Below are 11,091 nucleotides of genomic sequence, written 5' to 3'. Positions count from 1 at the left end.
TGTATGTGGTTGTGGATGTTTTTTGTTTTGTTCGTCGTGCTCAGGTGTGTGTAGCGGCGTGTGCTGTCTGCAGGGGTAGATTTGTGTGGAGGAGGAGGTTGATGGCTGTGGGGAGGTTGTGGAGGGCATTTTTTTTTTTTCTCTTTCTCTCTTTCTTGTCTCTGATGGTTTGGTTTTGGTTCCGGTTCGAGCTTTTTCTGCCGTTGTGTGGTGGTGAGGTTGTCGGGGTTGAGGAGTGTTCGGCGGAAGGTAATGGATGGTAGGGAAGTTTTTTCGAGTGAGTTGAGGACGTGGTTGACGCCGATGGTCGTTCGAGTCGTAGTGTGATTTTGCTTTGGTCTGCCCGACTGAGGTAGATGGGTTCCTGCCCTTCCTCCGTTGGAGCGGATTGAGATGTATACCGCTGATATTGGCGCTGGCGCTGCGGTGGGAAGGTGGTGATGCGACGCTGTTCGAGCGGCGGGTACAGAGTAGCTTGCTGTAAGATTGGATTGCGCTTTTCTGTGACGGCGTCTTTTTTAGCATTGAATGCAGTTCATGGCGCTCTTGCGATTTGTGCCTTGTTAGGTTGGCTCTTACCTTGGGTTTGTAAAGTGCCTGTTGGCGAGCGCCAGGAATTGATGACGCTGATACTTCAAATCCAGAAGGATTTCGCTGCGTGCAAGAGAAGAGAGATTGTGACTAATTCAAGAACTGACTTGGAGTATAGTGGAAATGTAAGGTAGATATATCCATGCAGCAAGGAAGTTTTGTGTTATTAAACAACAAACGCAAGCTCTATTGTGTCCATTCATTCGAGGTAAACGAGATTTCAGAGGAGCTCTGGTGTTGTTGGAGGCCGATGCCGCCGCATCTTTCCCCGAAGCGTTGATTGAAGCAACAAGTCCCAGGACAATAGGAATTGACAATGTTTACTACTAGCAATATGAATCATTCTTGAAGACTCCTTTAACATCATCATCAATATCGATCTTCAAATCGATGTGTGGTTTATTTAGTGTTAGGTATTCCCACTAGAAAACGGCACCTCATGTATCACGACAGTTGACATAAGGTACATTTCTGAGCTCTGAGGATGGGCCATGAAAGCAGTGGCTCTCGAGACCAATGCATTCACAATTGTACACTCCAAACCCTGTATGCATTATTTGTTGTTGGCGCTTCGAACGGACCCAAGTGCAACCATTGCACCGGAGTGGGTATTAATTGCTTTGGAGACTTCTTCAGACAATACATCCAGTGCACTGGTCATTATTGATCGAGTCAATGGAAAGATGAAGGTAAATAGAAGGCCAAATGGAGCTTGTTTGCTTTTCTTAGGTTGGTATTGTCAATTAATAGAAGATCTAATTCAATAATACACAACAAAATATAGTCCCATTGAATGTCAGTGAGACAATATGCTGGTATTCTTTTCCATCTTTTCCACACTCAACAATCGACAGTCATGACGCGCCACATGCTCATGCAACGTCTGTCATACTTGATATCACAATGATACCTTGGTCCTTAGGGAGGAATCTACCAGGTACGCTGAAGAAGGATTGGACCGCTGACTAGGCGAAGTCGCGGACTGCTGGTTCATCTGTACTCTGCACGACTGCGCGGAGCCCAGAGACGTTGAGCCCTGTCGCCCAAAGACCAATTATATATCGCTTCATGAACAGAACCAGACAGAATTTTGCTCTGTAGTCTGTACTCAATTAGCGTACGAAAAGAGACAAGCTAGTCAAAAAAGCTCAAGCAAAGATGCATCAGAAAATAACCCAGAATAGAAATGCCAATTGTTAGCACGATGATAGCGGAGCATTGGGACTCTCTTAGGCCCAAAATGTACAGGTCCCCGGCACTATTGATTTTTGACAGCGCCTATCATGAATAACATTGAACATTATTGAAGATTTTATCCTCCGTGGATACCATCAACGTCAGTAGGAAGACTTTTGCCCCTGCATACTCATGGAGACTGGGCCTTGGATATCGGGGATGACTGAGACTAGATAGTAGTAGTTGCACTTGTGCAATAATCATTGATAGTGTAACTCGATCAATAGTTCATCGAGGCCCTTGATAGCCTGCTTGCCCCTTTTCTGATGAATTGATTCAAGGTGCGAATGATCAACGACAAGGATACTGGACAGACCTGAGTCGTAGAAGTAATACGGAGTAAGTTCTTAACAAGCAAACCAGGATGAGGAAGCTCATGGAGAAGGTGACATATTCGACCTCAGAATTTGGCAGGGAGACGATGCTTTAATTAACAACAGGTAAGGGGGCCCAGACCAGGATCACGTGTGGAGATCCAACTTTAGAAGCGCTGACCAGTGCCACTCCTTTTTCGGATTGGTCATTTATCACCAACTGATGGACTGAACAGTTACTCCACGTCCAGATCAGGTACTTCCATTCGGTAGATAGTTCCTGAGGTCTTAGGTACTCTAGGAAGAGACTATCATCATTCTCTATTTTTTATTTATTCCTCTTCACCTTCTTCCTCAATTCTCGCTCGTGGAATAAATCCTCTCCTGTTAATTTACAGTTCTTCCCGTTTGGGAGAAGATCCTCTGATTCCCCCGCTCTCGCTCACTCTCCAACCACTACTGCGTTGGTGGCCTCAGGAACATATTCTTCAGTCCCAACCTCGACTATACCTGTGTCGTGACGAACCTCTCTTTCTCTGCCATCTTACGGACGATCTTAGTTCAGTCGCTGGCGTTCACATTACCTACCTCCCTTTCGCTCCATCTCCGCATCTTGACGATTCCTGATTGCCTCTAACCGCCATCGTTCCTTGTTCATGGGGCCTACCTGCTTGGCTGAACTGCCCTCGTCACTTGCATCATCCCCCGACCTCGTCGGATTGCAACTCTGAATGACCTCGACCTCGGTCTTATAAAACAGGCCAAATACCGTCTCATAATCTCTATGCTCACCGTCTGCTCACTTTGCTGTCACTCTTTACAGTAGTGGTGCTGCACAGCCGACGCTTCTCTGGGCCGACGTCCACTCCATTCTCCTCTTCGTTCCCGTGGACGTCATTGTTGGCCCCCTAGCCTCCTTCTACAGACATGTCTCTGCATACATCCTATCACGCGGACTCCGACGCCGATGATGAGTACGAACGGAGTGTGTTTACCTCCCCTCATCTAGCGACCGACTCCGAGGCCTCTCCCTCCGACTCCGAATTCCCTTCTGCCGAGCACACTCCTAGGACATTTGCGAACCCCGAGGAAGACCCTCGATCGCCGAAGACTATTATCACGGAGTGGACGGCTGAGGAATCCGCAAACTGGCTTGCCGCGCTCGGCCTCCGTCAGTACTGCGCGACATTTCTTGGTGAGTTGGCCGTCTAACAGAATTATTGGGACCATTAGACAGGGTTCTGGTGTGTGGAAAACGGCTAACCTGCTTACTCATTGTAGAGAACGAAATCGTCGGCGAAGCACTGATCGCGCTCAAACATGAGGAATTGAAAGAAATGGGAATCACCAGCGTTGGGCACCGATTGACCATTCTGAAAAGTGTATACGAGACTAAAGTCAAGCAAGACATTCCTCTCGACCCTGACCACTACATACCTCTTTGTAGGTTCTTGCTTCCATGCCTTCCATGGTGACGCGGGTGTTTGTTCTAACTGTCCTGCAGCGGCGGACCAAAGCATGAACGAAACGGCCACACAAGAGGATATTGCTCGTTTGATACAATCGATCCGCTTACGGGATGAAAAGATCGTCAGCGTTGAAACGGAGTTGCGGCGAGTTGCAGAGGAGTATCGTCGGCTTCGCGAAGAGCTTCTTCCTGTTTTCAAAATGGCCAAGGATCGATCACAACCACTTCCCCCTCCATCATCGTCGGGCCCTGGAGCCGATGGCCACTATGAAGGCCAAACCCTCGTCTCGCCCTCCGGAAGCACTTTGATTGAGCGTGCGGCGTCGGGAATCTCTCGAACTTTCTCCAAACGCGTCTACACCGGGGGTTCCACGCCCAAGAACAATTCGCCCACGCATATTCCTCCTTCGATACACGAAGGACGACCGTACAATGACAACGGTGGCCTGGATCCGTCCGCTGCCGCGAATTCGTCCCACCTGAGCGCCTTGAATGGCAAGCCACAGTTGTCACCGGGCATGCCATCGCCGACGTCTCCTGGAGCTCACTACGGTGCTCACCAGACGCTTGCATCACGTTCTTACACCCAACCGAATTCGAGTCGCACAGGCTATGATCATCCGGAAGATACTCCGACGACACAATCGCGACCCGATCGGTTGAATCCGACCCCGACACAAGCGTCGCGCCCCGATGTTCCCACACGGTCCGATTCCCGAGCGGGTGGAGATCCACCTAGCGTCGAGATCTTCAAGTCGTTCCGTGTTTCAATGGATGACCCTTGTCATAAGGTTCTTCCCGCCGCACTCAAGAAGTACAATATCAATGGCGACTGGAAACAATACGCGTTGTACATTGTGTACGGCGATCAAGAGCGATGTCTAGGACTCGAGGAGCGGCCGCTTATTCTCTTCAAGCAACTGGAAAAGGAAGGAAGAAAACCCATGTTCATGCTACGAAAACAGCTGCATCCCATCGACAACGCTTACGCCAGCGGGGGCTCTGCCCCCAATAGCGCAGGCTTCGAGGGCAGACAAGGCCAGATCCACCTACCCGGCGGCGTTTTGTGATCCAACGTGCCTGTAGACTTTTCGAGGAAGAAACTGAACAAGAAGCGAGTGTCGCGACATCCGAACTGTTGCTTGAGATACCCCCTCCCCTGATACCCACATTGAAGGCGATCACTCGTTTCTATTCTCTCTTCTTCCAATATACAATATTCATCTCATTTTCCGCACCCTTTGGGCTTGGCTTTGTTATATAAGCGGTGTTTGGTGTTGCAGGAAATCTGGACAGGTAAAATAAGCCGTGGGCTGGTTTGGCATGGTTAAGCATTCTACTACACCACATATGCATCTTTGTCCCTTTTTCCGCTTGACATTTATCTTCTTGGTCCTTTCATACAGCCTTTCTTCTACATAATTATTCATCATTTTATGTTTCCTATCGATTCTATCTTATTCCTCTCTGACAACAGTCATCTCCGCTGCACGATGAACAACGGCTGCATGGACATTATTTCTCCTCAGAAAAGAATCCAATCCGAACAGAAGATAAGGATAAGCCAGCCTTTATCTCATTTGAATCAATTAGATTTACCTCCTGAAACAGAACCTACCTAGCTGGTGAGCCACGAAGCAGCTGTTGATCAAAGTAGGCATCCATCCGGCAGAGCCCAGAACAAATCAAAGCCCCTAGTGCCAGTCTGCTGCCCTCCTTGATATTCAAAACGACTCCTCAGGATAGTTTGATAACACAAAAAAATGAGGAAAAAACATACAACAGCCGGGATTCGCTGGTGGTCACCCACCCAACTACTAACCGGCCGGCGTGCGGCTTAAGTACGGCTGAGCGGACGGGAAGCCCTGTTTTCCACACCCTATGGTCGTATGTGCTAGTTTCTTCTCAGGAGTGATATGTATAGAGCCCAAGAAATTCATGTTCGCTGATCGACGAGACTAAAAGCAGGCCAGGGGATATCACCATATCACCATGGTGGTATAATACTTTCGCCAATGGGCCAAGGCTTCCGCTGGGTAGTACCTACCTATTCCTCCCCTGAGAGCCATAGTGGGACAGGTGGGAGTGGTAAATCCACTGAGTCACAGATTCAATCGATCCAGATGCACAGCATCCTGGAATGCAAAAACAGCCTTATTTATACAGCCGCGAGGTTCGAGGCTTATCCACAACTTAAAGACTCTAAGAACTTCTGCTGATACAAACATCCATCTATTTGCTCACTAACTAGTCCCCTAACTATACCTGGTTAGTCATATCATTACCATTGTAAAGATGCTCTTCATAACAAAATCCATATCAACAGATCAGGTCCGAGGAAACACCACACATAGGGCGCTGACCCTCCCACGTCCCGAGACGCGGAACTTACACGTCTCATGTACTTGGAAGTAATACTGGGCCTGCCAACCAACATGCAAGACCTTCCCTTCAACGTCCACTGCGCTGACTATCGGATCCCCAGTCAGGGACAGGGGGAGAAGCAGCAGGTCATGCTGTTTCGCAATCGTCGACTCCCCCGGAAGCAACACGATGATGTATGCATCACGATGAGGACGAGGACGCTCAGCCACGCCAGCAACCTGGGAACCCGTCAAAATCTCCCACCTGTCAACAGGAAACAGGAAACAAAGGAAGGGTATGCTACTGTTTGGTAGTCTGCAACCATCCCTCTCACCGCGGGCCAGCAGACGGGAGGGATGTCGAAGAGGACAGCGGAGAGCAGTGTCTGGCGGATTCCCATGATGCTGGAGACTGCCTCCTGTGCCGTCTGAGCGTGGCTCTTCAGGCTTTCTGATAGGGCTCTTCTGTTGAGGCCGCGCAGTCCGCTACTTTCCATGCTGCGCAGTGTATGATTCAGGTCGATAAGATTAAGATCTGGTGTGATGCTGTCGCTGTCGCAGACTCGCTAACTTCCATGGTGAGGACCAGGGGAAGCTTATTGCATGCCGCTTTTAAGTTACTAAGGTACGTCATAGATACCACATGTCACATTCCATTGTTGGTAACCTGATGGAGTAGTTTGCTTGTTTGTTTTTATTGTTTGTTTATAGAGATTATATCGTATTGCAATACTAATTCTACCCTCTAGACACCTTAGTCGAGTGGTTAAATGATTGGCAGGGCAGAACCCGGTTTAAAGCATCTGTATAGCTCTATCTAGCCCAGGAGTAATATCTCATTATTCTCCTTGGTAATATGCTTACTCATTTTCCTAACAAAAAGCAGGAGAAAACTACGCTGATAGTCCTGTAAGTATTTCATCAGTTTTATTTAGCTAACATTAGAGTTGGATACTATGACTCCTTAAAGTTCAAACTATGAACAACTATGAAATCTAGTCTAGCTGTTGAGAATGATCATCTTTCTACAAAGTAGCAGTGGCCAGAAGCCTGAGTAAAGGTAAAAACAAAATTTCGCAATGGGACGGCTTGAGCATTGTAAATCATGTGCCATGCAAGGACTCGATTCTGTACGCCATATGTCTGTCCAAGTTCAAATGTGAAAGAGGAGGACAATGTAATTATCACTCAAGCAAAGATGAGTTCTCATTTCATGATAATGTCTATTGGTATTATGTAGGCAAGAAGAGGCACTTAGAATACAGGAAATGCAGAAGCTAAGTCTTAGGCACATGTACTATTGAAAGACGAGTAAATACATCCAGTCAGGACGAAAGCCAAGAGGACTATTTTCAGCCATTCAATAGCCGATCCTAGCCAGACCAGAACAACAAGAAGGGGAATCCAATCAAACATTACACAACGTCGCCCTCTATATACAGCAACCGAGATAGGCAAATGGACAAACGCCTCGGTGCCAATGGTGAGTCGAAACATGAGTTAATAACAGACAAGAATCTAGATCTTGTTTCCTCGGCTTTGTACACCGCAAGGGCTCTCACACTGCGCCTTGCTTGCGCTCGCTTTCTATTCTTTGTGAATACTCTGCCTTCCTTTCTGCTGCCATAGCTTCAAGTCTCGCGACCTTTCTCTCCTCCCCATGAAATGCGGGTGCGGTGTCCCCTACGTCCCGACGTTTGGTTCGACGACCCTGAAGGAAGACCGCTTACAATTCCAGCATCGTCTCTTCGCTCAGATGGCCGAGAGCCATCCGCGAACAGGACCCTTCCTCGCACTTGGCGGAATTCACCATTGTCTTCGCTGTCCGTGTCTTCTACTGCGGCATCCGGGTCATCAGAGTCCGAGTCGTGCAATTCTCCCAGGGCCGCTAGACGACGACGACGCTCCGCAGGTGTTTCACCTGTGTCTTCCAACTCTGCTTGCTGTGGGGGACGCGCAAGACCGGCTGCTTCTCGGAGTCGAGCCGGTGGGATACGCTCGGTCCCATCGTCTTCGGAGTCTCTCCTCGGACGGGGCTGAGCCCAGGGAGGCGAGTCGGACGGCTCCAGGTTACTGCGTCGCTCCTGTGCAGCAGAGCCTCGAGTGACCCTGGCAAGCGAAGCAGCGACGTCGTGGCCGGGGATGTCCTGTTCCGATTCATCCTCGGTGGTATCACTGTCGGGGCTGAACTGTTCGACGCCGAGAGTTTCTCTCTGCGTGCCAGGCGACACTGGTACTTCAACAGGTTGTGTTGGGAGAGACTCTCGCCGTTTACCTTCCTCGGCCTCGTCCCGGGCCACATTCTTCACACGCTCGGGAACGTCAGTCTCCTCTACCATCTGGCGACGAGCCTTGGGGTCCAGATTCTTGATCTGCTGGGCGAACTCGTGTTTAGTCATGCGGCGACCCTTGTGGCCGACACCTCGCTTGTCAACTTCGTCGTCGTTGGCCAGGGTGAACCGAAGTCCATCGTCCGCTAGCCACTCGTCCGCAGCCGCCTTTCTGCTCTGCGCTGCTTGCGAGGACTCCGCTTCGCCGTCTCTGCCAAACCATGTTCCCATGCGCCCCAGGCCGCGACGGCCAGGGGCTCCGGTTTCGGGCTTGTCAGTGGAAGGAATCGAGTACTTCTTGATGACTTCGCCATCCTCATCTTCGACGATGATGGTATTGCCGAACTGATACGCGTGAGCCGACCGAGCTTTGCCCTTGGTCAACTTGCCAGGCCCTTCGGTCGATTTCTTCTCCGCAGCTGTCTTCGCCTCCTTGCCTTCCGGTTCCTCGCCGCGGCGTTTGCCCCAACCGACCCATTTGCCAATCTGCTTGCGAGCCTTTCCTAGCGGGACACTGGCCGCCGCTTCCACTGCATGTTGGATTTCTTCTCCTTCCGTCTTCTCATGTGGCTGGCTTCTGGATTTGGCCAGTCCGCCTGACTTATCCTTCTGCAGCCGCAGCCTTTGTTCTTCAATGTGCTGCTGCCGTTCCTCGGGTGATATATGACTAATGTCTTCCATTTTCAGGACATTGCCTTCTTCGTCTTCGATGACCATCGTATGGCCTTCCAGGTACACCTCTAAGACAGGCTCTCGGCCGAATCGATCACGCTCGTGGGTTGGCGGAGATCCTCCCCGTTCAATCTTGTCGCGCTCCTCGGCTTCCTCCTTTAGTTTCTCAGTCTCTTCACCAGTCTCGACCGACCTTTGAGGCATAATGGCTGACTGGGTGACCGGACCTCCAGCTCCATCATCCCGCCTACGGCGTCTTCGAGGCTTGCGACTAGAAGGTCGACCGGTGGGCGTCTCTGATTCTTCCTCACGAACTCGTCGCAAAAAGTTACCGGGAACGCCAATAGGCGGAAGAGTTCCAGGAGGGTATTCCGGCTCAGTGGACGAATCACCCAGCTCGTCTGCCTTGCGGAAGGACATTGAACCTTTGGCCAAAGACTGTACGCGAGGCAGCCGGTTCATCCAAGAGGGACCCTCTTCATTGGCCGTCGTGTACGACAGCGTGATGGTCAAGGTATTGATACGCTTTCCAAGGGTAAAGACGGCGATCGACGAACCGTGAACCAAAATGGACGAGATGACCATGAAGGTAGTGATAGGCCAGATCAGCTGCACTATATAATAGTCGGGGTCCCCCGGTTTGGGCAATTGCGACTCAGCTAACGGCTGAGTGTTATCATTTTCGAGTTCAGCCCTGGTCAGAATTGCGGCGAAGATGGCACCGACACCAATGGGTCCGAAATGGCCCGCGAAAAGAGCTTCACGCCATGATTTGACGTCTGGTATGATTGGTTTCAGTATCATCATGATGGGAATCCGGCGGAAGAAGATGACCAGAATAGCGATGACTACGAGTCTCCAGGGCACAAGGCCAATATCCGGGTTGTTGTAGTTCTCCCAGGGGATAATAGCCCCGAAATAGACAAAGTATGCCAGGTTGAGAAGCAAGTCAATGACGTTGGATACGTGAGACTCCTCGGTCTTCTCAGTGAACCAGCCATCGTTGCTGAAGCCAACGCCGCAAGCAAAGCCTATCAGAAGATCATCCATGCCCAGCAAACTTCCAGAGCCAGCGCAGAACACGGCCAGCACGAAGTAGAAGACCAAGAAACTCTCGCGATCAATCAGCTGCTTACGCTCGGCGAACTTGATGGCATGGCGAGCAATATATCCAAGGGTGAAACCATAGACTGCACCAAAGATACACTCATAGAGAATCGTCACACAGAACCAATTGAGCGACACCCTTCCTGCGTCGGGGCGATAGCGCAGGATGTAGAACGCGAGATAGATGAACGGGAATGCCATGCCATCGTTGCAGCCGGACTCGGCGGATAGAAGGTCTCGCAAATGTTTGGGGACTCGCTTGGCGAATTTACCCTTACCGACAACCGAAGAGGCCAAGACGGGGTCGGTGGCCGTCACGCAAGCAGCGCATACGAGACTTTCCAGCCAGTTGAGTGGAGGCACCATCCACCAAATGAACAGACTAGTGGCCAACCAGCCCCAGGTCATCACGGGCACCAGCAAGAGACAGACGGATTTCCAATGACGTTCCATGTACGCTTTGGGCAACTCGACGCCGACGGCGAAACACTGGACGACAAGGACGATGCGCGAACATTCGAGGGTAATTTTGTCGACGTTGCCCCATTCGGATGGGTCGAACAGATTGGCAGCATGGGGGCCAAAGATGATGCCACACAGCGTGGCCACAGTTGCTTCACCGATGTATAGTTTCTCCTTGACGAAGAGGGAACAAAGCATGAACAGCCCGGTGAAGCCGCCGAGGATCATGTACGCCAGGTGAGGCTTATCGATGTCCAAGTGATCCCACGCCATGATTACCGCAGGGAAGGAGACAACTCTAGTCTAGCGGTACCGTTATACCTTCCTCAGTGCTTCCCCGGTGTGAATCTAGTTGCTTTTTTTTCCGATCCCTACGCGGGTAGCGATACCTCCACGTTCTCCGACTGATGGAACGTGCAATTACAGATATAAACTCCGCTCCAGGATTGCGTAATCCCGTTTCTCCGCATACCTTTCTGCGAGATGACACGAAGGAAGTTCCGAAATAGAAAACAGCGAAAACGATCGAATGAGCTTTCCCTATGCCT

General features: G+C 50.4%; 3 protein-coding genes across 3 annotated transcripts; 1 reads left to right on the top strand and 2 right to left on the bottom strand.

Annotated features, from left to right (window-relative positions):
- Window positions 1-3,068: 3,068 nt before the first annotated feature.
- Window positions 3,069-4,679, top strand: CDV56_105752 (adaptor protein STE50; the record flags this gene model as incomplete). Its single annotated transcript, XM_026759371.1, has 3 exons — window positions 3,069-3,336; window positions 3,423-3,584; window positions 3,646-4,679. The coding sequence occupies 3 exons, from the start codon at window positions 3,069-3,071 to the stop codon at window positions 4,677-4,679; spliced, it is 1,464 nt and encodes a 487-aa protein (XP_026611870.1).
- Window positions 4,680-5,936: 1,257 nt separating this feature from the next.
- On the bottom strand, window positions 5,937-6,469 carry CDV56_105619 (uncharacterized protein; the record flags this gene model as incomplete). Its single annotated transcript, XM_026759238.1, has 2 exons — window positions 5,937-6,212; window positions 6,308-6,469. The coding sequence occupies 2 exons, from the start codon at window positions 6,467-6,469 to the stop codon at window positions 5,937-5,939; spliced, it is 438 nt and encodes a 145-aa protein (XP_026611869.1).
- Window positions 6,470-7,603: 1,134 nt separating this feature from the next.
- CDV56_105279 (Na+/H+ antiporter Nha1) lies at window positions 7,604-10,816 on the bottom strand (the record flags this gene model as incomplete). The annotated part of the gene is made up of 1 exon (XM_026758898.1): window positions 7,604-10,816. The coding sequence occupies one exon, from the start codon at window positions 10,814-10,816 to the stop codon at window positions 7,604-7,606; it is 3,213 nt and encodes a 1,070-aa protein (XP_026611868.1).
- Between the last annotated feature and the right edge of the window lie 275 nt (window positions 10,817-11,091).

Source organism: Aspergillus thermomutatus, assembly GCF_002237265.1.
Source record: "Aspergillus thermomutatus strain HMR AF 39 chromosome Unknown NODE_201, whole genome shotgun sequence".
NCBI lineage: Eukaryota > Fungi > Ascomycota > Eurotiomycetes > Eurotiales > Aspergillaceae > Aspergillus > Aspergillus thermomutatus.
The sequence above is the reverse complement of the archived record's forward strand: the minus strand, read 5'-3'. Positions and strand labels throughout refer to the sequence as shown.